Source organism: Dromiciops gliroides, chromosome 4 (assembly GCF_019393635.1).
Source record: "Dromiciops gliroides isolate mDroGli1 chromosome 4, mDroGli1.pri, whole genome shotgun sequence".
NCBI lineage: Eukaryota > Metazoa > Chordata > Mammalia > Microbiotheria > Microbiotheriidae > Dromiciops > Dromiciops gliroides.
The window spans coordinates 163,183,866-163,208,555 of NC_057864.1; the positions used below are offsets into that span (position 1 = coordinate 163,183,866).

General features: G+C 38.3%; 1 protein-coding gene across 5 annotated transcripts in view; it reads left to right on the forward strand.

Annotated features, from left to right (window-relative positions):
• Positions 1-24,690, forward strand: part of ACACA (acetyl-CoA carboxylase alpha) — a 262,916-nt gene that overhangs the window by 23,684 nt on the left and 214,542 nt on the right. For all 5 annotated transcript variants that reach the window (XM_044001690.1, XM_044001692.1, XM_044001691.1 and 2 more), the window contains exon 3: positions 1,995-2,247. In XM_044001690.1, coding sequence (XP_043857625.1) covers positions 2,021-2,247 — 227 coding nt within the window. In that variant the 5' untranslated portion in view covers positions 1,995-2,020. The remainder of the gene's footprint in view (positions 1-1,994; positions 2,248-24,690) is intronic.

Genomic DNA, 24,690 nt, shown 5'->3' on the forward strand with positions numbered 1-24,690 from the left:
CAAGTTGTTTGATACTGAGCTGAACACAATGCTTTTGAAGCTTTCTGATATTACAGCTTGATTGAATTCTGTTTGATAGGATAAGTATTGTTTCCCATAGTTGTCTTGTTGCATGCTTTTCTTAGAAATACTTTCTCTTTTCCATATAGCAACTTGCCTCTGCTTGGTATTGTTTGTCCACACCCAGTAAGATACTCTGTCGAAGAATGTTGGACTTGGTTCAAGTGACATTTTCATGACTCTTGACATTTGATGATAGATTTACCACTTCCTCACATTAAAGCCAATGTCAAGAGCAGATGATATTTTTGCTGGAAATTTCTGCACATATAATTTAGTGCATAGTGAAATAAAGGCCAATAATAGGATCTTTAAAAAAAAATTTTTTTTTGGTGAGGCAATTGGGATTAAGTGACTTGCCCAGGGTCACACAGCTAGTGTTAAGTGTCTGCAGCTGGATTTGAACTCAGGTCCTCCTGAATCCAGGGCTGGTGCTCTATCCACTGCGCTGCCCCAATAGGATCATTTTTGAAAAAACAAAACATTTTCTGGAATTTGTTCCTGTGATGTGTTTCTCTTCTCTCTCCCCTTGTGTGTGTGTGTGTGTGTGTGTGTATGTATACATATATACACACACATATTCATTCAACAAGCTTTTAAGTGAATACTAAGTAAAATGTACTGTGTTAGATACTGGGAGATAGAGAATATGTATATATCTATATGTGTGTGCATATACACACTTATCAATATGTCATGTACTTATGATTTCATTGGTATAGAGACTCTTTCCACTAATGATGATCATACATAATCTTTAACTTAACATCTTATGGATTTGTCTGTAAATGTTAGAGGTGCATTTAAAAAAAAAAAAATATATATATATATTTCGTGTAATATGCACAGCGGTCAGAGAATTGGACCGAAGTCGTAAAGACCTGGGTTCAAATCTCTAGTACTTACTAGTTATGTGGACATGCCTGGTCTAAGTCACTTAACTCTTTGAGATGTACATAAGTAGAGCTAGAACTAGGGATCTTAGAGGCCATGTAGTACAACCCCATCATTTGACTGATGAAGAAGCTGAGGTCCAGAGAATTGCAGGAGCTTGCCTATTGTCCCATAGGTAGGAAGGGGGGGATAGAGTCGGGATTCAAATCCAGGACCTCCAATGTCCGTCTGATATAGGTTGTTGAGGAAATGTCTCATCAAGGAAATCTTTTGTCCTTGACATAGTTGATATAAATATCACTCACAGTGAATTTTAAAGATATGACTACAAAGTTATATTAGCACTCTAGAGCTAGAAGAGATCTTAGAGGCCTTGTGGTCCAGCTCCATAATAATACAGCTGAAGAATCTGAGGCCCAGAAAGTTGAAGTGGTTTGTACAGAATCCCACAGGTAGGAAGGGGTAGAGCCAGACAACCATTACTACTTGGTTTTTTTTTGGTGAGGCAATTGGGGTTAAGTGACTTGCCTAAGGTCACACAGCTAGTAAGTGTTAAGTGTCTGAGGCCGGATTTGAACTCAGGTCCTCCTGACTCCAGGGCCAGTGCTCTATCCACTGCACTACCTAGCTGCCCCTACTACTTGGTTTTTAATTAAGCAGTAATAATATATGTAGTTTAAATATCAAATTAAAAACAACAACAACAACAACAAAAAACTTCACACCTGTGTTGTATTTGGCAAATGGAAGCTTTCAGAGACTACATTTGTAAAGGTTGCCTTATAATTGCAACTTAGAATGTCCAAGAAGGATATAGATGTGGCTTAAGAAACTTGGAGAAGTGAAGTTTGGGGTGAAGGAAGGGATTAATTACTATTTACTAGTTAGGAATAGGTGGTATGATAACAGATTTAATCCCATATTTGGGAAAATGAAAGCACTGAAATATTCATAAAGGGTATTTCTCCAATCCTGCCTTAGTCCTACTTGATTATTCATTCCGTTTAGTTTTGCTTTACAACTTTTATGTTTCCCTCTAGCTCTAAGAGCCTACTTTGATGACATAATGGATGAGCCTTCCCCCTTGGCCAAGCCTCTGGAGCTGAACCAACACTCTCGATTCATAATTGGCTCTGTGTCTGAAGATAACTCTGAGGATGAGATCAGCAACTTGGTGAAACTGGATCTATTGGAAGAGAAAGAAGAATCTTTGTCCCCAGCTTCTGTCAACTCAGATACTCTCTCTGACTTGGGACTCCCAAGCCTACAAGATGGCTTGGCCTTACACATGAGGTATGAAGAGGTTTACTCATTGAGTAATTATTCGGATTGCTTGAGAATCATGCTACATGAATGAATAGACACATTATGGTAGGGATGGGAACACTTTACCTGGAATACGTATTTAGAAAGAGTCTTCTCTCTTTCTGCCTCCCTCACCCATATCTTCCTTAAATACCAGAGAAGTGATAGTTAGAGCTTGGGAATTTGGTACATTGCTTACTGCTTTGACCAACAACTTTGTTGAAATTGTCTCAGTGATTAAATAAGCCCTGCATGCAAGCAACTTTGTTTGTAGTTTTCTTTCCCTAGACCCAATTATATCAGTAAGTTCATAGGGGATTTGGGATCATAGATTTAGAGCCTTAAGGGACCTCAGGAGATTTAATTCAAACCCTTCATTTGATAGAAATCTGAGACCTGGTGAAGTTAAGTGACTTGTGCAATGTCATGCAGACGTTTAAGTATTGTCTTTGTCATTCAAACCCAGGTCCTCTACCTCCAGCTCCAGTTCTTTTCACTGTACCGTGTTGCCTCTCTGTGTTGTGTATCTGGCAGTAGCCAATCCTTACTATGGTATTTTTTAGGCAGGTAGGATTCTACTGCTCTTATTTCTTTAGGAATAAAGTTATTTCTGTCTTATGAGAAATATTTATTATTGTTGTTATCCTTTGACTTTTGGTTGAATACCTGACACCTGGTGATGTGCTTTGTTTCTTGGATGAAAGGATTTAGATAAATATAAGCTGGGGTTGCTGTTATTATCTGAGAGCATCTATATTTAATGGTCATAAAATCATCCAACACAGTGTAAGTAAATTCCCCAGCTGAGTCTTTCTGAGAGTGACCAGCCTATTCTTTGAATTAGTAAGTGTCCACTCCTTTTTCAGATAGTTATTTGAAAGGCAGAGGGAAAGAAGGGACACCCTCCATGGTGTTCGGGAAAGTTAGAACTGGAAGGAACTTTAGAATTTCTCTAGTCCGACATCTTCATTTTACAGAGGAGGCAAATGAAGTCCTGAGAGATGAAGGTGTTGAGTGCTTCAAGTATTTGCTAAACTGAGAACAGACCCTAGGGCTACCCACCTGACTGTCCAAGGCTCTTTCCACCAATACTTCTGTCTTCTGAAACCAGGATCTTGATTATGTAACTAGCCTCAAAGCAGGGCAGGCTGGTTATGTGGAGATAGGTGATCAAAAGGCAGTGACTTTGGGGAGTGCCAGTGGCAGGAAATAGGGGTGTAAAGATGGAAAGGACCTCAGGAATTAGGAAATCCAACTCCCTCATTTTACACATGAGGAACAGGCCCAAAGGAGTTACAGGACATAACCAAGGTTATATAAGTAATAGTAAATGGAACTTGAATTGGAACCCAAGTCCTCTGGAAGGCCTTTTCCTTTGTGTAGTTTTCCCAATTAACTTTACAGCTCAAGGTGATTGATAAACAGTTTTTCCAGTGAGACTGTGGAGCATCTAGGCTTGAGAAATGAGATCCTGTGGTAGGGAACTGAGAGCTTAGTATTGTTAGGATGGCACCAGAGCAGGGAATTAAGACAAAATGAAACAAGTAGTTTATGGTTATCAAATCTTGGCAACATTTTGGGATTAAGTAGAGAAATAAACCAGATTTTGGTGCTCACGCTGAAGTGGCATGATCAGTAGCATATAGCCTGGAAATTTCTCTGCTACTACAAAATTCATGCCTGCAGCACATGAATATCCTGTGATTGGTTTGGTCAGCAACTAGAGGGGTTGGTAGTACCTTGTCTTAGTTAATAAGAGGCCTTGGTTTCTTTGATCTGTTAAAAAAAGTCATTTGAGGCTAATCTCTATTCAGGGTAAGTTATTTGGAGTAAATTTTTTTTTTGGGTGCTGGGCAGTGAGGGGTAAGTGACTTGCTCAAGGTCACACAGCTATTAAGTGTCAAGTATTTGAAGCTGGATTTGAACTCAGGTCCTCCTGAATCCAGGGCTGGTGCTTTATCCACTGTGCCACCTAGCTGCCCCCTATTTGGAGTAATTTTAAGGAATAAATTTAAGACACTATAAATATTAGCTATTATTTTTGAAAGCAAAGGAAATTGACATATCAATATAACCAGTTATATTTGACTTAAAATCAACTGGTATAATGTATATGAACAGGTACATTTCCGAGAGGATAGTAACTACCTACCAGTAGTCTAGAGCCAATGACATTCTGATACTTTTAATAAATTTGTGGTCTCAGTAGTGTGGTTGCTTCCTCCATCACTGGACATTTGTGCCTGTGTAAGTCTTGCCTGTGCCCTTCCATAAATCCTCCACAGAACTTCTACTTAACATAACAGAGTACTTCCTCCAGGTCTAAATGTTTTATGAATGCCAGTGCAACGCTGGGAATGTCCATCTGTCATTCTTCATTCTCACTCCTTGACTTAACTCCTTTTCTTGTCACACCTGTCATTGATTTCATTCCTTGAGTGTGAGTCATCATTGATGATATGTTGCACTTTATTTACTCCCACTAGATGTCTCTTCATTGTCCTTTAGGTCAAACTGCAGTTTTGTTTTTTGGGAGATGATGATATGCTATGCTTTGCAAACTCTGAGTGTTACCAGGAGCCTCTTGGTGGGAGGCAGCTTTTGCAGCTTGGAATTGCTTGGGACTTTTTTTTTTTTTTTGTGAGGCAATTGGGGTTAAGTGACTTGCCCAGGGTCACACAGCTAGTAAGTGTTAAGTGTCTGAGGCCAGATTTGAACTCAGGTACTCCTGACTCCAGGGCTGGTGCTCTATCCACTGCGCCACCTAGCTGCCCCACTTGGGACTTTTGAATACTTTGTGCTGTTTCCCCAATGCCTTCTAGGCTACACTCTCTGTTCAATTCTAGGTCTGGCTTATTTATTGTCCATCTGTCGGAAGATAGATATGTTATTGGTAGAATAACTCAGCCAATCTAACTTCATGTCATAATCTAGGCAATATTCATTCCTTATTCACTTGGTTTTTCCTATGTGGATTCCTAGACTCGTAATCTTTTTTCTTTTGGTGGAGAAATGAGGGTTAAGTGACTTGCCCAGGGTCACACAGCTAGTAGGTGTCAAATGTCTGAGGTCGTATTTGAACTCAGGTCCTCCTGAATCCAGGGCCAGTGCTTTATCCACTGTACTATCTAGCTGTCCCCCAAACTAGTAATCTTTTAGTGGCTATATATCTCTATGGTGTTTAGGTTTCAGTGTACTCAGTTCAATGTCATCTACTTAGGAACATCTCCTGGACCAATAATAGTAACAACTCACATTTATCTAGCACTTTAAAGTATGCAAAGCATTTTAAGTTCAAAATGAAAAAGATAGCCCATTGTGGCTTGGTAAGATTATAGGGCATTAGGCCTTATTTTATATATATTTTTTTGTTCCAACTTTTTGTTTTTGCGAGTTGAACTTAATAGTTGGTAGTTGACAAATATGAGCCTCACTAATAAACCATCAGGGAACATCTGAGGCCATTCATATGGTGTAAGTTAAGACTGAATTTGAATACTGTCTACCCATCCACTTGGTTTATTTACTTTGATAACTTCTTTGCCAGTATATCAAAGTATCAGATGGATTCACCCTCCCCCTCTCTCTGTGTAAGTATAGTGTTATATGAGTGGAAGGAACTTTAAAAGTCTCACCTCCTTTCCTTGAAAGACAGGTGAGGAAAATGAGGCCTAGAGAGATTAAATGACCTGCCCAAAATAATAAGTGACAGACTTAGGTCCTTTAATGCTAGATCTGTTGGAATTTCCATCACACTAGATGGAAACTATTTGAGGTTGCTCCACTAAAAGGTAGTGCAATTTCAGATCACTTCATGATTGTCTAAATGCAGCTAAATACAGTTGGAATTGTAATGATTTATGCCTAGTACTCCAGGAGAAATTTAAATGAGGTATCTACCTTCAAGACATTAGTACTCAAATGTAGTAAATCTGCTTTCTGTTAGATTGGAAGAGGATTTGTCTTGTGTGGGGTATTTTTACATTTGATCTTTGGGGGGAGCAGTTTTTGAAACTTCTGTGTTGTATGGTTTGTATCTCCTGGTGGTTGAAACACCTCCTAATTGTGTTGAAAAGGCAACTTTTTCCTTAGAGGAAATGCTAAAATGTTTTCTAGTATTTTATAATGCACGAGTGTCAGCAAATTTTATGTACATGAGCTGTTGCTTTCTATAAGTACATATTTTCATTAAAAATCCTGCTGAAATGTAAGAAAGCAATTCCCTTTTGGAGGAGAGATAATGGTTGAATTCACATTGCCATTGCTTTGTATTGAATAGTAACCTTATCCTGCTTTTAGTGTCTGGAATGGAGAAGCAGATTATTTTAATGAGAATATCTGTCATTTCCCTTTCAGACTGTTCATCCTCAGAAAACATTTTGCTTCTGAGTACTGCTTCCCCAAATCATCTACCCTCTCTTTCATCAGTGTTCTCCGTCCACCTCCCACCCAGCCCACCAGCTTTTATCCATTTCCCTTCCTACTTTCCTCTAGGGTAAGATAGATTTCTGTACCTAGTTGAATGTCTATGTTATTCCTTCTTTGAGTCAATTCTGATGAAAATATGGTTCAAGAGTTCCTCCCTTACATTTCTATCTTCCCTTCTACTGTAAAAACTCTTCTTGTGTCTCTTTTTATGAGATAATTTATCCCATGCTACGTCTCCCTTCCCCCTTCTTCCAGTGCATTACTCTTTTTCACCCCTTAATTTTATTTTTTTGCATAATATCCCATCATATTTAACTCACACTTGTGCCCTTTGTCTAGGTATAATCCTTCTAACTGTCCTGGTAGCAATAAAGTTCTTAAGAGTTACTACAAGTATCACCTTCTCATGTAGAAATGTAACAATTTAACCTTATTGAATCTCTTATGAGTTCTCTTTCCTGTTTACCTTTTTATGCTTCTCTTAAGTCTTGTATTTGAAAATCAAATATTCTATTTAGCTCTGGTCATTTCATCAGGAATGTTTTAAAGCCCTTTATTTCATCAGATACCCATTTTCCCCACTGAAGGATTATTGCTGGGTAGGTGATTTTTTTGGTTGTAATCCTAGCTCCTTTGCCCTCAGGAATATCACATTTCGAGCTCTCTGATCCTTCACTGTAGAAGCTGTGTTATCCTGACTGTGGCTCTATAATATTTGAATTGTTTCTTTCTGGTGGATTATAATATTTTCTTCTTGTCCTGGGAGCTCTGGAATTTTGCTGTGATATTCCTGGGAGTTTTTATTTTGAGATCTCTTTTAGTTGGTGATCAGTAGATTCTTTCAGTTTATATTTTATCTTCTATTCTAGAATATCAAGGCAGTTTTCCTTGATAATTTTTTGAAAGATGATGTCTAGGTTCTTTTTTTGATCATGACTTTCAGGTAGTCTAATATTTCTTAAATTATTTCTCCTGTATCCATTTTCCAGGCCAGTGGTTTTTCCAGTGAGAGGTTTAATATTTTCTTTTTCATTCTTTTGATTTTTTTTTTTTAGTGTTTCTTGCTATCATGAAATCATTAGCTTCCACTTGCTCAATTCTACTTTTTTTGTTTGTTTTTTGTGAGGGACAATGGGGGGGTTGAGTGACTTGCCCAGGGTCACACAGCTAGTTAAGTGTCAAGTGTCTGAGGCTGGATTTGAACTCAGTGCCACCTATCTGCCCCTCAGTTCTAATTTTTAAGAAATTATTTTCTTCAGTGAGATTTTTGTATCTCCTTTTATAGTTCTGTTTTTTAAGGAGTTCTTTTCTTGAGTGAATTTTTCTGCCTCTTTTACCATTTGACCTAGTCTATTTTAAGATGTTATTTTCATCAGTATTTTTTTTTGTGCCTTCTTTACCAAGCTATTGACTCTTTTTTCATGATTTTCTTGCATCACTCTCATTTTTCCCCCCAATTTTTCCTTTACCTTTCTTATATGATTTTTTAAATACTTTCTGAGCTCTTCTAGGAATTTTTTTGGCTTGAGATCAACGTTTTTCTTTGAGGCTTTGTATGTTGTAAATTAGACTTTGTTGTCTTCTGAGTTTGTATTATGATCTTCCTTGTCACCATAATAAATTTCTATGGTCAGGTTCTTTTTCTCTTGTTAGCTTATTTTTCCAGCCCATTTCTTGACTTTTGACTTTATGTTTAAGTTGGATTCTGCTCACGGAGAATATAGGGGCACTGTCTCAAGCTTCAGGTTTTTTTCGTACAGCTCTTTTCAGAGCTAGTTCTATAAGTTTTCAGTTCTTCTAAGGTGGTGTAATTTAAGGAGAGGTGTGTGAGAGACCACAGGTTCTCTTCTGCCATGAAACTGTGACCAGGTTCTCTGTTCCCCTGCAGCTGCAAGCTGTGCTAGTGCTCTTCCTTGATCTGAGACTGTGACCCAGTTCTGAGTATGGGCAATGCAATAGAGTCTTGCACTCAGTGCCAGCAGAGAGACCAGTTATCCAACCCCCTTACCACTGCTGCTGATTCAGTTGCCTACAAGACCTGCTGCTGGCTTGCTAAGAAAAGGGCCCGCTTCTGTCTTGCCTGGGCATTGCTTGGCCTGGACTGAGCACCACTCACTCTTTTCCTATTATAACAAACCTTTCTTGCTAACCTTCTAAGTTATTTTGGGCTGGAAAATTGTTTCATCCTGCCCCTTTGTGGTTTCTGTTGCTCCAGAATTCATTTTGAGGCATTATTTAAAGTTGTTTGGAGGGAAATTTGGGAAAACTCAGGTAAGTCCCTTCCTTTTCTCTGCCATCTTGGCTTTGCCCCAGCAAATTAATGAAAAAAAAAATAGACAAAGATCCATAAGGGCAGTATAGAAGTTTTTCTAGAACTGAGCCTAATTTGTAAGAACTGGAAGAATGCGCTTTCACATTGCAGTCATAGTGCAGAGGGGTAAGGGGCTTTCAGAATCCAAAAGAGGTTCTTTTCACTTACACTCTGCTTTTTAGGGGCATAAATTTAAAGTATAGGAATAACATGGGGAGAAAAATTAGTCCCATCTGTTGTTGCCATCTACAGTCCTATTTCTTGTGTTACTTTAGAAGATTAGCAGGTATATTTTTCTGGATGACCGGTCAAAGAAAAATTTTAGACCTCTGGCAATTAAAGATATCCTTGTACTTCTGCTCTACCAATTTTTCTTAAGTCTTTCTGACTCCAGACATGGCATTCTATCCACTGTGCCACCTAGCTGCCCTACCAATTTTTCTCTGATCAAATATCAAGTATTAGAAAAAATTTGTACATTAGGGGACATTGAATAGGTTAGGAGGTATTGTTAGTGGCTGCTAGTAATAGTTTGGGGGTAGAAAAAGAAGAAATGGAGGGAAAATTTGTAGTTAGAATTTTTATAGCAGTTATAGAAATTAAATTACAATAAATTTATTTTATCAGTGGTTTTAAAATTAATTTTAAAGCTCTAATTGAAATACTTCAGCACTCTAAGGATTTTTGATTTTATGTGTATCTACTCCTTTTACCAAAATAGATCACAATCCCTCTACAGCTCAGTTAAGTCATCTTTGAGAATAGGTATGGCCAAAAAATTCATTGTTTTGTGGTCAGTCTCGTGATGAGATTCTCTAAATTCAAATAAATTGGTCCTCTTATACATAGTTCAGCGAATAGCAGATAGGTCAGTTTGGCTGAAATGGGAAAAAATGTAGAGGAATAATGTGAAATAAATCTAGAAAACCAGGCAAGAAGCAGACTGAAGGACTTTAAGTGCCAATCTGAGCAGTTTGTGTTTTATTCTAGAAACAAGAGAGTTGCTGAAGAGTTAACAGGGAAGTGACATGGTATGGTCACTTGTGCTTTTAGGAAAATTGTTTTGGAAGCTAAGTGGAAGATAGATTGGAGAAGGAAAGACTGAAGGCAGGGAGACCAGTTAGGAGGCTGTTATTTCTTGGAGTTTAGATAAGAAGTGTTGAAGGGTGAGGGTAGTAGTCTTATAACTAAAGAGAAAGGTTTCAATAAAAGTGAAGTTCAAGTTGCCAAGATTTGTCACCTGATGGACTGGGGGTGTGGATGAAGGAACAGAAAGAATTGAGGCTGACTTCAGGGATGCCCATTGGATTGACTGGACAAATAGTAGTGCCCTAGAGTGAAATAGGACAATTTGGAAGGGGGGGAAATGAAGATAATGAGTTTTATTTAGATATGACACATAAAAGATACCTGTAGGATGTCCAAAATGTTCAGCAGGCAGCTGGTGATAGAAGACTACAACCCGTGATAGAGCCTTGGTTGAGTTTGATTTCTTCCTACACCAAAATGTTGGGTGTTTTTGCGTTCAGCCATCTTTGTCTGTTTCAGAGAGAATGACGTTCATGTGATGCCCACTCTCCACCACATTCTCCATGCTTGTCTATTCTTCTCATGTACCCTAGTTATGACGAATAGCATGTACCTCCCCTCCTACTTTCTATACTAGTTTATTTCTCCTTTAACCTCCTTTCTTTCCCTTCTTAATACTCTCAGAATAGAACCAGTCTACCAGTAGTACCAGTTTTTTCCCCCTTATTTAACACTCTCAATACTCTTTGAAGAGATTAATGTTCTGAAGGTATACTTGTTTCTTTTCTCCTTGTTAGAATGTTAGCCCTGGATCCTCTTTCAGTCTCTTGGAATTGCTTGAATAAATTGATCTTTCTAGGTTTCTCTGGACTCTAGTGTTTGCATTTCAAAGTTCCTAGGAAGAAAAGAAGCAAGCAAGTATTTATAAGCATCTACTATGTGCCAGACACTGTGCTAATAAATGCCTTACAAATATTACCGCCTTTGATTCTTGTAACTGTCCTGGTAGGTAGTTGTGATTCCCCATTTTACATCTGAGGAAACTGAGACATACAAAGGTGAAATGACTTGCCCAGGGTCATACAGCTAGTAAGTATCTGAAGCTAGATTTGAACTCGAGTCTTCTCCACTTCTTCACTCTGCACTAGATCATCCTCCAAAGGATTCTCTAAAATTATCTCTTGACTTTTCTGGGGAAAAGACCAGCTCTGGCCTTTTCATTGGAAATTCTTTCTGGTCCTCTGTTCTATTAAAAATCTATTCTTCAAAAAAAAAAAAATCTATTCTTCCCCTCTCCTCTCACCCCTGCTCCCCCCCAGCTTTACAGGGTGAGTCATTCTTAGTTGTAAGCCTTTATCTCTTGTCTTTTAAAATATTATATTCTAAGGTTGTCCCTGGTTTATAGTAGAAGCCATTGGGGTGTTTTGTTTTGTTTTGTTTTGCTGGGCAATGAGGGTTAAGTGACTTGTCCAGGGTCAGACAGCTAGTAAGTGTCAAGTGTCTGAGGCTGGATTTGAACTTAGGTCCTCCTGAATCCAGAGCTGGTGCTTTATCCACTATACCACCTAGCTGCCCCAAAGCTGTTGGGTTTTGTGGAATCTTGACTATAATCCCATGGTAGTTGAAACTGCTTTTTTGGGATGCTTTTAGGATTTTTTTTTGTTTGACATGGGATCTCCAGATTTTGACTGGTTTCCTGGAAGTTTTTCTTTTGGGATAGGAGATGTTCTTCATTTTGCCCCCTAATTTTGATAGAGCTGAGCAATTTTTATTTATGATTCCTTGAAATAGTTTTTAGGATTTTTTTTTTTTTTGCAAGGGTGGGAGGTTGGATGGAGATCATGGTTTTTAGGGAATCTAAGTTATCTTTCTTTGTCCTATTTTCTAGATCAGATCTCGTATCAGATTTCTTGTATTTTCTTATTTTTTCCCAGTCTTTTGTTTTTGTTAGAATATATATATATAATATATATATATTTTTTTACATATAAGGTATTTTATTTTTTCCGTTACATGTAAAGATAGTTCTCAACTTTTGTTTATACAAGCTTTACAATTTCAGATTTTTCTCCCTCCCTCCTCTCCCTCCCCCCTCCCCTAGACAGCAGGTAATCTGATATAGGTTATATCTATATATCTATATATCCATATCCATATATATATATATATACACACATTAGAATATATTTTAAATAAGTTTTTATTGATGTCTTTTGCTTTTTACACCACTATAGTTTCCTCTAGTATCTCTTCTGTCCCAGAGAACCATCCAGTATAACAAATAGTATTTTATAAAGACAAAAAAAGAAAAAAATCAGCACAACCAATCAATACACTGGGGGAAAAAGTCTAAAAACATGTAATGGACGATATATGTGAACCTCCCACCTCTACAAAAGGGTGGTTAGGAGTGTTCTCTCACATCTCTTCTTTATAATCATGCTTGTTCTTTATAATTTTGAAACAATGACTTGATTTTTTTTTTGGTGTGTAGTCCTTTTCATTTACATTGTATATGTTGGGTTTTTTTTTTGACTTTACTTACTTTCTCTGTATCAGTTCAGGTAGATCTTTTCACACTTCTGCATTCATCACGTTCATAATTTCTTACAACACAGTGATATTCCATTATATTTATGTACCAGTTTGTTTAACCATTCTTTAATTGATTGGCATCTACTTTGTTTCCAATTCTTTGCTATCACAAAAAGGGCTGCTATAAATTGATATACATGGGGACTTTCTTCTTATCAGTTGCCTCATTGGGATAAGTACAAGTATCCCTCAGAAATATTGTGCGTTTCATTTCTGACCACCACAATAAAGTGAATATTGCACTAAAGTGGTCACATTTGGTTTCCCAGTTATGTTTATACTATAAAGTCTATATAAGTCTAGTAAATGTGCAGTAGCCTTAAAAACCCAATGTATTTAACCTTAATTTTAAAGATATCTTATTGCCAAAAAATGCTAACCATCATCTGAACTTTCAGTGAGTTGTCATTTTTTTGCTGATGGAGGGTCTTGAAGCAATGTTGATGACTCCTGACTGATTAGGGTGGTGGTTGCTGAAGGCTAAGGTGGCTGTGGCAATTTCTTAAAATAAGACAACAATGAAGTTTGCCTCATGGATTGACCATTTTACTTAAAAGAGTTAGAGGCCATTGTAGGGTTACTAATCAGCCTAATTTCAATATTGTTGTGTCTCAGGGAATAGGGAGGCCTGAGGAGAGGGGGAGAGGGGGAGAGACAGGCGGAGCAGTTGGTGGAGCAGTCAGAACACAACATTTATTAAGTTGACGATCTTATATGGGTACAGCTTGTGGCACCCCAAAACAACTACAATAGTAACATCAAAGATCATTGTTCATAGATCACCATAACAGATATAATAATAATGAAAAAATGGAAATATTATGAGAATTGCCAAAATGTGACACAAACATCATATGAGCACATGCTGTTGGAAAAATGGCACTGATAGACTTGCTAATACAGGGTTGCCACACACCTTCCATTTGTAAAAAACAGAATATCTGCAAAATGCAATAAAGTGAAATGTGGTTAAAAACAAGGAATGCTTGTAATCAATCTCTGGGTCAAAAGGTATGGACATTTTAGTCACTTTATTTGCATAATTCCCAATTGATTTCCAAAATAATTATATTGATTCACAACTCTGTCAACAGTGGACCAGTATGTTCATCTTCCCATAATCTTTCCAACATTGATTATTGCCATTTGGGGGCATTTTTGCCAATTTCCAGGGGGTAATGTGACACCTCAAGGTTATTTTATTTGCATTTCTTTTATTAATAGGAATTCTTTCATGTGTTTGTGACCACTTTGCAGTTTTTTTTTATGAGAACTGTTCACATCCTTTAAACATATCTTTTGGGAAAAGGCCTTTTGTCTTACATATATTTGTTAATTATTTATAGATCTTGGATACCAAACCCTTATCAAAAATTTTATTACAAAGATTTTTTGCTTATTCAGCCATTTCTACTCTTGTTCTGGATGTATTAATATCTCCTCAGAATCTTTTCAGTTTTATTTAATCAGAGTTATCTATTTTATATTTTGTAATTGCCTCTATTCCATATTTGGTTAAGAATGTTTCTCCTGGGGGGCAGCTAGATGGTGCAGTGGTTAAAGCACTGGCCCTGGATTCAGGAGTACCTGAGTTCAAATCCGGCCTCAGACACTTGACACTTACTAGCTATGTGACCCTGGGCAAGTCACTTAACCCCAATTGCCCCGCAAAAAAACCAAAAAACAATGTTTCTCCTATCTAAAGCTGTGAGAGGTTTATGGTCTATTTCCCTTTTCTCTCTCTTTTTTTTTTTTTTTGGCCAGGCATTGGGGGTTAAGTGTCTTGCCCAGGGTCATACAGCTAGTAAGTGTCAAGTCTCTGAGGTCAGATTTGAACTCAGATCCTCCTGAATCCAGGGCTGGTGCTTTATCCACTAAGCCATCTAGCTCCACCTCCCTTCTAATTTTTTATAGCATGATCTTTAATATTAAAGTCATGTATTCCTTTAGAAGGTATTGTGGAATGTGATATAAAATGTTCTCTAAGCATAACTATCTATCCAGCAATTTTTATCAAATAAGGAAGTTCTTTCCTAAGTAAATTAAGTTGTCCCACTTTATTGAATTCCACTGTTTCTGAGTCTTCCTTTTCTAGAATGTTCCAGTGGTGTGTTTTTTTTTTAAACAAATACCTGATGGTTTTGATGACTTAAACTTTATAATATAGTTTAAGATCTGGAAGTGCTATTCCTTTTTTCATCATTTCCTTTGATAGTCTGAATTTGTTTTTCCAAGTTAATTTTGTCATTATTTTATCAAGTTCTGTAAAGTATCTCAGTTAATTTGACTGGCATAGCATTAAAACTGCAAATTAACTTTGGTAGCATTGTCATTTTTAGTAAATTGGCATGGCCCAGCCGTGAGCACTGAATAATCTTCTTGCTGTTTAAGTTCTTTATTTCTTTAAGGAACATTTTGTAACTGAATCTATATGAGCGTTTTGTGTGCTTTGGTAGATTGACCCCCCCCCCCAGATTCTTTATGCATCTTTTAGTTATTTAGAATGAGATTTTCCCCTTATGTTATTGCTTCTTGGATTTTGTTATTATTATATAGGGATTCAGTTGCTTTTTAAGAGTTTATTTTATAGCTTGCAACTTTGCTGAAACTATTGTCTAGATTAGTATCTTTGTAGATTCTCTTAGATTTTCCAAATATACCAGCATATCACCAATTTTATCTCCTTTCTCAACTTATCTATTCCTTTAATTTCTTTCTTTTTTCTTACTGCTGTTGCTAGCATTTTCAGAGCAGGCGTCCTTGTTTTACTCCCATATTTATTGCAAAAGGTTCTTGTGTATCCCCATTGAGTCTAATGCTTGCTCTTGGTTTTAGATATATACTTTTTGTCATATTTTAAAAAGGTCCTTCATGTCTATACTATTTAGGCTTATTCTGCAATCTGTTGAGGTACTTTTACAGTTTTGGATGTTTTGGTTTTTAATATGATTTATTATGTCAAGTGTTTCTGAATGTTGAATCATCCTTGTATCCCTGGTGTAATGAATGGTTTCTTGAATAAATTGTTGTAGCCTTTATTTTAAAATTTTTATTGTTTATTTATTTATTTATTTTTTGGGCAATGAGGTTCAAGTGACTTGCCCAGGGTCACACAGCTAGCAAGTGTCAAGTGTCTGAGGCTGGATTTGAACTCAGGTCCTCCTGAATCCAAGGCCAGTGCTTTATCCACTGCACCACCTAGCTGCCCCGTTATTTTTTTATTTTTAAAAAGTTTTATTGACGTATTTTATTTTTAGATTATGAATATTTCTAGATCACCTCATTCTGTATGATGTGTCTTCTAACAAAGTAAAACAATTAAATAAAACTAACCATACAGTGATCTCCTCTAAAAGTGTATACAATACTCCACGTATAGTGATTCCACCACACTTCTCTAATTATTTTTTGTTCACAAAAATTGATTTTTTTCTCCCTTCCACCCCACCCCACTGAGAAAATAGGGAAAAAACAAATTCCTTGCAACAAATATATAAAGTCAAGAAAAACAAATTCCCTCCTCGGCTATATCTAAAAACATATGTCTTATTCTACACCCTGAATCTGTCACCTCTCTGTTAAGAGATGTTAAATGAATGAAAACCCTGAGAGACAGAGTAATTAATTAAGAGTAATAATTAATAATCAATTTATTTTTGTTTTGTTTTTTTTGTTTTGTTTTTTTGGCGGGGCAATGGGTGTTAAGTGACCTGCCCAGGGTCACACAGCTAGTAAGTGTCAAGTGTCTGAGGCTGGATTTGAACGCGGGTACTCCTGAATCCAGGGCCGGTGCTTTATCCACTGCGCCACCTAGCTGCCCCATCAATTTATTAATTAGACTAGCTGGCAATCAATAAATTGACCATCAGTGGGTTTTTAAAAAAAAATACTTTTATTAATATCTTGGCTTCTTTCTTTCCAAGCCACGCTCATGCATATGTGTACACATATTGTAGTTTCTCTTTTTTTTTTTTTTGGCGGGGCAATGGGGGTTAAGTGACTTGCCCAAGGTCACACAGTTAGTAATTATCAAGTGTCTGAGGCCGGATTTGAACTCAGGAACTCCTGAATCCAGGGCCGGTGCTTTATCCACTGCACCACCTAGCCGCCCCCTCTCACCTTTTTTTTTAATGCTTCAATCTGTATTCAGACACTATCAGTTCTCTCTCTGTAGGTGGACTGCATTTTTCATAGGACCTTCAGAGTGGTTGTGGATCATTGCATTGCTGAAAATGAGCAAGTCATTCAAAGCAGATCATCTTACAGTATTGCTGTTGTTTTGTATGCAGTACATTTCACATTGCATCAGCTCATGTAGGTCTTTCTGGGTTTTTCTGAAAGCATCCAGCTCATCGTTTGTTTTTTTTAATAGTAAAATACATTTATATAGTACTTTAAAGAGATTTCCTTACAATAAACCCATGAGGTTGATTCTTGCAACAACAGTAATAGATTGTTGTAGCCTTTTTGATAGAATTTTGTTTAAAATTTTTGAACTGATATTCAGAGAGATGATATTAATGATATTAATCTATAATTCTTTGTTTTATCCTTCCCTAGTTTAAGTAGTAGGACTGTGGAGCAGCTAGGTGGCACAGTGGATAGAGCACTGGCCTTGAAGTTGGGAGGACCCAAATCCAAATCTCATCTCAGCCACTTACTAGCTGTGTGACCCTGGGCAAGTCACTTTACTCCAATTGCCTTAAACATCCAGAGCTATATCTAGTCATCCTGATATGCATCTTGCCACTGGACCCATATGGCTCTGGAGGAGAGAGTGAGGCTGGTGACTTTGCACAGCCCTTCCTCACTTAAAATTCAAGAATGAAGGCAAAACAACAGTAGTAGGACTATATTTACCTCTAAAAGATTCTGCTTGCTGTCTCATGGAGTTATTGATTTTTGTTTGGTCAAAATTTTTTTTTTCAGGGAGTCTATTAGTTGGGTATAATTTATCATTTTCTCTTATAGGTTATTTTCCTTCCAATTTTTTGCCTCGGGAGCTTTTAGTTCATTTTGTAGAGCTCTTGCTTCATTTCTTCTAGATGTTAGTGTAGTCCTTGTGGTAATTCCATTTTTTCCCCTTTGAATCTCTGCTTATAGTTATTATGGAGTTACTCTCTTCTTTTTAGGGGATTTCTAGATTTTCAGTAATTTTTGTTACTTGTTGCTGTTTTCTTTAGTTTACTGATCTCTCTAGTTTTAGTTTTTGAACTGGGCATTTTGTTCCAGGGCCAGGCTTTACGCCTTCTTGTGTGTTTTGGGTGGGTTGGTGGGGGACGGTGGTGGTGGTATCACCTAGGTTCTTGTAGTAACAACATCCTCCTAAGGTTAGGAGCCCTAGGGTATTTGAGGGTCAGAGTCCTGGATCTTCAAGTCCTTCTATAGTATCTCAGGGTAGGATTATAAGAGGCCTCAGAGCCCTGAGGTATAATGGTCCCACACTCACACTGGTAATAAGGACTGTTACTAGTTACTGCTGCTCCCTGGGACTTCCATCCCCCCCCCCCTTTTTTATGGGTTTTTAACCAATCCCGTACTGTTTTTTTGCATACGTGGCATGCCAAGAAAGAGCTTGATATGCTATATGTTTCTCTTCCCCTTCTCTTTGAAGTCATGCTTTGAAGTTAAAGGCTTGTTTATTGGCCGTGGGCTTTTTGTGTAGTTTTTTTGTTTGTTTGTTTGTGGTTTTTTTTGCAGGGCAGTGAGGGCTAAGTGACTTGCCCAGGGTCACACAGCTGGTAATTGTCAAGTGTCTGAGGCTGGATTTGAACTCAGGTCCTCCTGAATCCAGAGCTGGTGCTTTATCCACTGCGCCACCTAGCTGCCCTTTTTGTGTAGTTTTGACATGTAAGAAATCACTTTATGTAGCATCATGTTGGCTTTCTTGATTATTTGGTCTGGTGTGAATTTCAGGATTTTACTGGAGAAGGTGTAGGGAAACTGGGCCTCTTAGGCAAAATGGCTTCTTAGCCATTTTGGCCATCTTAAGCAAATGTTGATGTGAATGATTTTCCAAAGTTTTTTTAAGCTTCATTTTTAAAATGAGTATTTATTCATTTTTAGCATTTTTTCTTTTTAAATTTTGAGTTCCAAATTCTCTCTTCCTCCCAAACCCTCCCATACTCACTGACAAGGCAAGCAATATGATATCAATTATATATGTGAAATAATTTTCCATATTAGCCTTATTTCCAAAAAAGCAAGATAAATAAAGTGAGAAAATTATACCTTAATTTGTACTCGGAGTTCATTACTTCTCTCCCTGGAGGTGGATAGTGTTTTTTGTATCATGAGTCCTCTAGAATTGTCTTGGATCATTGTATTGATCAGACTGGCCAAGTCTTTCACATTGATCATCGTTAAAACATTGCTGTACTATGCACAACATTTCCACAACAGCAAAAATGATATTACTATTTTCTTCCATTTGCCCAATTCTCGTTTTTTAAGGAATTATTTTCGTCAGTATGATTTTGTACTTCTTTTTTCCATTCTACTTTTTTAAGGAGTTTTTTTCTTTATCAGTTTTTGTGCCTCTTTTACCACTTGGCCAATTCTTTTAGGGTTTTTTTAAGGTGTTATTTTCTATATTTTTTTGTGTCTTTTTTAACCTAGCTGTTAATTTTCTTTTTGTAAGTTTCTTGCGTTATTCCCATTTCTTTCCCCAATTTTTCCTCTACTACTCTTTTTTTTGGGGGGGGGGCGGGCAGTGAAGGTTAAGTGACTTGCCCAGGGTCACACAGCTAGTAAGTGTCAAGTGTCTGAGGCTGGATTTTCCTCTACTACTCTTACCTCTTTCTTTAACTCTTCCAGGAATTCTTTTTGGGCTTGGGTCAAATTAAGCATTTTTTCTTTCAGGCTTTTTTTTTTTTTTTTGGTGGGGTAGAGGGGAATAGCTATATTTACTTTGTTGTCTTTTGTGTTTGTTCTTGGTCTTTCCTGCCACTATAGTTGCTTTTCATAATCAAATTTCTTTCTTTCTTTTTTTTTTGCTCATTTTTCCAGCCTATTTCTTGACTTTGAACTTCATGTTAAAGTTGAGTTCTGTGCTGTCTCAACCATCAGGTTTTTTTTTTTTTTTTGTACTGCTGTTTTCAGGGCTTGCTTGGGAGTCAGGATAGGGGTGGGGGTGGGGTCTGCAAAGTTTTTGGTACTTCCAGGGTGGTGTGATTCTAGGAGAGATATGTTCATTGCTTTTCTGGTCTACACCTGGTCTTTACCAAAGAAGTGACCCTATTCCCCTGCAGTTGCATGTATTAGTACTCCTCTCTGCTTCGGTACAGTGACAAGGGGCCCCTACTCCCTTGTGACCAATTACCAATGCTCCTCTCCATTCTGAAACTGTTTGTGGGCAATAGAGTTGCCAATTAGCTACAGCTTTATAAGGTGTTATCAAAGGGTTCCCTGTAATCTATTTCTGAGCTGTTGTATAACCCTCTCACTGTCTCTGGACTGAGAACTTCTGAAGCAGCTGCTGCTGTTGCCACTGGCATGTCTGTGGGCTCTGGACATACCTTTACCAGACCTCCACACTTGTGTTACAGACTTCTCCTGCCTACCTCTTAAGTTTTCTTAGGCTAAAAAAAGATCTCATCCCGACTTTTTATTAGCTCTTCTTCTTCAAAATTTGATTTGAAGTGTTATTTTAAAATTGTTTGAGGGGAACTAGGTGGCGCAGTGGATAGAGTACTGGTCCTGGAATCAGGAGGACCTGAGTTCAAATCCGGCCTCAGACACTTGACACTTACTAGTTGTGTGACCCTGGAGAAGTCACTTAACCCCAATTGCCTCAACCCCCTCCCCCCCCCAAAAAAAATTTGTTTGGAGAGGAATCTTTGTAGAATCCAGCTGGGTGACTTCCCCTTACCCACCATCTTGGCTTTACCTCACTTTCATGTCCAAGAATCCCTCAGATCTGAATGTGGAATTGAGAAAGCTAGTTTTGATTTGGGGAACATGTTCTCTGCTGTTTTCCTAGGAGACGGATGTTTGGGAGTATTTTTCCTCTCATGATTTGGTTTTCTTAGCACTTTTCAGTTTTGTTGCATGTCTGAATATTTTCTTCTGCCTTTTGGAACTTAACTTTCCTCTCCTTTTACATCTCTCCAAGCTCTTAGCTCTCACTGTGGTTCTCTTGGTCTTTTTCTGTTGTACCCAGGTGCTGTGGTGCCCCAAAAGGGAATAGACAGAGGAAGTAGCCATTGAGGATTAGATTGGGAACTTGCTCTTTTGCTGAGGGCAGTACTTTCTTCCTCTTTCCACTTTCTGACCATCCTCTCTTTGTGCAGAAATTAGCTGTGCCATTGGATCAGCCAATTAATTCAAGGAGAGCCAGTGTGTGCTTCTACTGGAATTTCTTCCATCTAGGTAGCAATTTGCTACAGTAAAATTGTGTGTTCCAAATAGGATATGGCCAAGGTAATTAAGAACTTAAAGATCTTTTAGTTTAGCTTCGTTGGTTCACAGATGACAAATCTGAGGCTCAAGAAATGATATGATTTGCTTAGTGACATACAACAAGTTAGTGGTGTAACTGGGACAGGTCAGTTCTCTTGACTCCTGGTACAATGCTATTGTATTATATCATGTGGTTCTTATAAGTTTTCCCTGTCCTGCTTTTTAGATACATGTGGTCCAAAGTAAGGGTCCACTTTTGTTAAGGAATCGAAACATAAAGGGCAACATGATACATAAACCTAAATTCCTCAAGTTTTGCTAATTGGATATTTTTCATCTTTGGGTCAGCTCTGCTCAACCATTTTCCCCTCTGCCATCTAGAGTTCACCAGTTTGGGGTATTCCATATACTGTCTTATTTCTGATAAGTGGTCTGCTCTCTTCATCTTTTTAGGCTTCTTTATTATTCAGCCTTCCTTTAAAGGAGGACTTGTGAAGATCCTTCTTGGGATCTCCCTTCTTGGGAACTTTCCTTTGACCTTTATTCAGTTAAATTTAACAGACTTTTATTAAATGCCTACTGGGTACCAGGTATTGTGCTACATATTTAGGATAAATAGTCAGAAATAAGATAGTTTTTAACTTTTTTTTTTTGGGTGAGGCAATTAGGGTTAAGTGACTTGCCCAGGGTCACACAGCTAGTAAGTGTTATGTGTCTGAGGCCAGATTTGAACTCAGGTACTCCTGACTCCAGGGCCGGTGCTTTATCCACTGCACCACCTAGCTGCACCAGTTTTAACTCTTAAGAAGCTTACATTTTATTGGGAGAAGAAAAAGACACAAATAGGTAAATGAAAAAAATTAAGTAATTTCTGATATAGGAGCACTAACAATGGGGGGAGTGAAGGAAAGCCCTCTGTAGGAGGTGGCACTTGAGGTGAGCCTTGAGAGGATGTAGGGCTTCTAAGACTTGGAGATAAGGACTGAGAGCATTCCAGGTGGCAGATAGCCTGTTCAAAGGGCCCGAGATGAGAGGTGGAATATTGTGTAGGCAGAACAGCAATTATGCCACAGAAGAGAGGAGAAATTAAAGGGGAATAATGTGAAATTCATCTGGAATGAGAGATTGGAGACAGTGTGAAGAGTTAAAAGCCAAACAGAAGAATTTGTATTTGCTTTTGGAAGCAGTAGATTAGGAGCCTTTGAGCAATTGGAGGGTAGATATTTGAAGCAAGGAGACTAGTTTGGAACCTATTAAAGTAATTCCAGGAAGAGGTGATGAAGGTCCAAACTAGAGTGGTAGCCAGGTGAAACTGATGCAGCAAGTGCTGTGAAGATAGAGCTCAGAAGACTTGGCAAGTGATTTTTTTCCCCTTTTTTTATTTTTATTTTTTGGTGAGGCAATTGGGCAATTGCCCCATTGGCAAGTGATTTGATAAAGGGGCAAGGAAGAGAGAAGCCTCAGGCACGACCACAAGGTTCTGAACAAACCTGATTAGAAGAACATTGATCGGGGCAGCTAGATGGCGCAGTGGATAGAGTACTGGCCCTGGAGTCAGGAGTACCTGAGTTCAAAGCCATTCTCAGACCTTTGACACGTACTAGCTGTGTGACCCTGGGCAAGTCACTTAACCCCAATTGCCTCACTAAAAAAAAAAAGAAGAAGAAGAAGAAGAACATTGATCATGATACATAAGGAAATTCAGAGGAAGAGGAAAGCTAAGTTTTGTTTTGGATATTTTTTTTTGGAATACTTATGGATCATCCAGGGAGTTGGGGATCAGGAGAGATATGAGGGCTGGATGTAGATTGGATATTCATCTGAATAGACATGATAGTTGAACCTATGAAACCTGATGAGATCAATGAGAGTCACTGTAGAGAGTAGAGAAAATGACTGAGGACAGAGGCCTGGGCACATAGTAGAGGAGACATGGATGGTGATGATTCAGTGAAAAATAATCAATAAGCATTTACTAAGTACCTACTATGTGTCAGATACTGTTTTAGCTGCTGAGGATACAAAGACAAAAATGAAGCAATCTGCCTGCAGAGAACTTGTATCCCATTGGAGAAATAACATGTTAATATATAAGTATATACGTATGTATTTTGGAACATACCTATTATTTCATTGGAGTAGAAAACACCTGATGTGTAGGAAACTCCCTCTGCAAATACAGGTCACCACTTGCTCTGCAACTAACAATTTTAGAGTTGTCCATTATATATGCAGATTATATGCTACAGGATAATTTTTTCGGGGAGGCACTAGCAGCTAGGGAGGGGGCATCAGAAAAGACTTGGGATTCTAAAATAAGCAAAGGAGTCGAGGAGGAGTGGCACATAAAAGCGGAACCAGGAAAGAAGAGTCATTAAGGGGCAGCTAGGTGGTGCACTGGATAGAGCACCGTCCCTGGAGTCAGGAGGACCTGAGTTCAAATCCGGCCTCAGACACTTGACACTTACTAGCTGTGTGACCCTGGGCAAGTCACTTAACCCCAATTGCCTCTCCCCCCCCCAAAGTCATGAAAATAACAGCTAGATGGCACTGTATATAGAGTGCCAGGGCTGGAGTCAGGAAGATCTGAGTGTAAATCCAGCCTCAGACACTAGCAGTGTGACCCTGGACAAATCATTTAAGCACTGTTTACCTCAGTTTCCCTATCTCTAAAATGGGGATATTAGCAGTATTGAATGAGTTAGTAATTGTGAAGTGCTTAGTTAGCACAGTGCCTGGAACATAGTATGCGTTATATAAATGTTAGCTATTTTTAAAATTTATGAAAATTTAAGGATAAAAGGAGAAAGTAGGTGGTCAGCAGTGTCCAATGCTGCAGAGGGGTCAAGAAAGATGATGACTGAGAAAAAGAATTTATGTTGATCTATTAAGAGATGATGGAGACCTTGGAGAGCAGTTTCAATTGAGTTGTGGGTTTGGAAGCCTTTATTGTAAAGCGATTGAGAAGTGAGGGGGAGGGGATGGAGTGTAGGAGACAATGAGTATAGATTGCTGTTTCTAAGAGTTTGGCAGTGAAAGGGAAGGAGAGAGGTAGGATGATAGTTCGTGGGGCTGGGCAAAGGGTTGTTGAGAATGAGAGAGATCCGGATCCCCACATGCTTGTTGAGAGCTGGAAAGGAACCATTGAATAAAGATAGATTAAAAATGAGAGAGAGAGAGAGAATGAATGAGATGAAATAAGAAGTATTCAAAGGAGCAAGCTGTGAGCTGAACAGGAACTGATGACCAAATGGGGAGGGGGGGGAGTGACTGGATGGCAGCAAACCTGCTGTCTGAGCTCCAGCCTTGGAACAGGTTAGGAACTCAGTGTCAAGAGGTTGAAGTTCTGTCTGATTCCTTCTGGAATATGATATCACTTAAAGCAACCTCAAACATATCTTCAGGCTTTGGTCACACTTGGACTATTAAGATCTTATTGGGGCTCCTAATGAGGCACCCCACTCCATATTAAGTAATACCCCTTTTACCTTTCTTTAATAATCCCCTTTTTACCTTACATGAACACTGGGACTCCCTCTCTTGTCCATTCCAGTGCTTCTTATCTGAAGGCTATTGAGTTTCTAAACTGGTCTAGAAAAGTCTACAGTCTCTCATCACTCTTCCACTCCTCCCTACCCCCAACAAATTAGTATTCCATGATAGTTGCA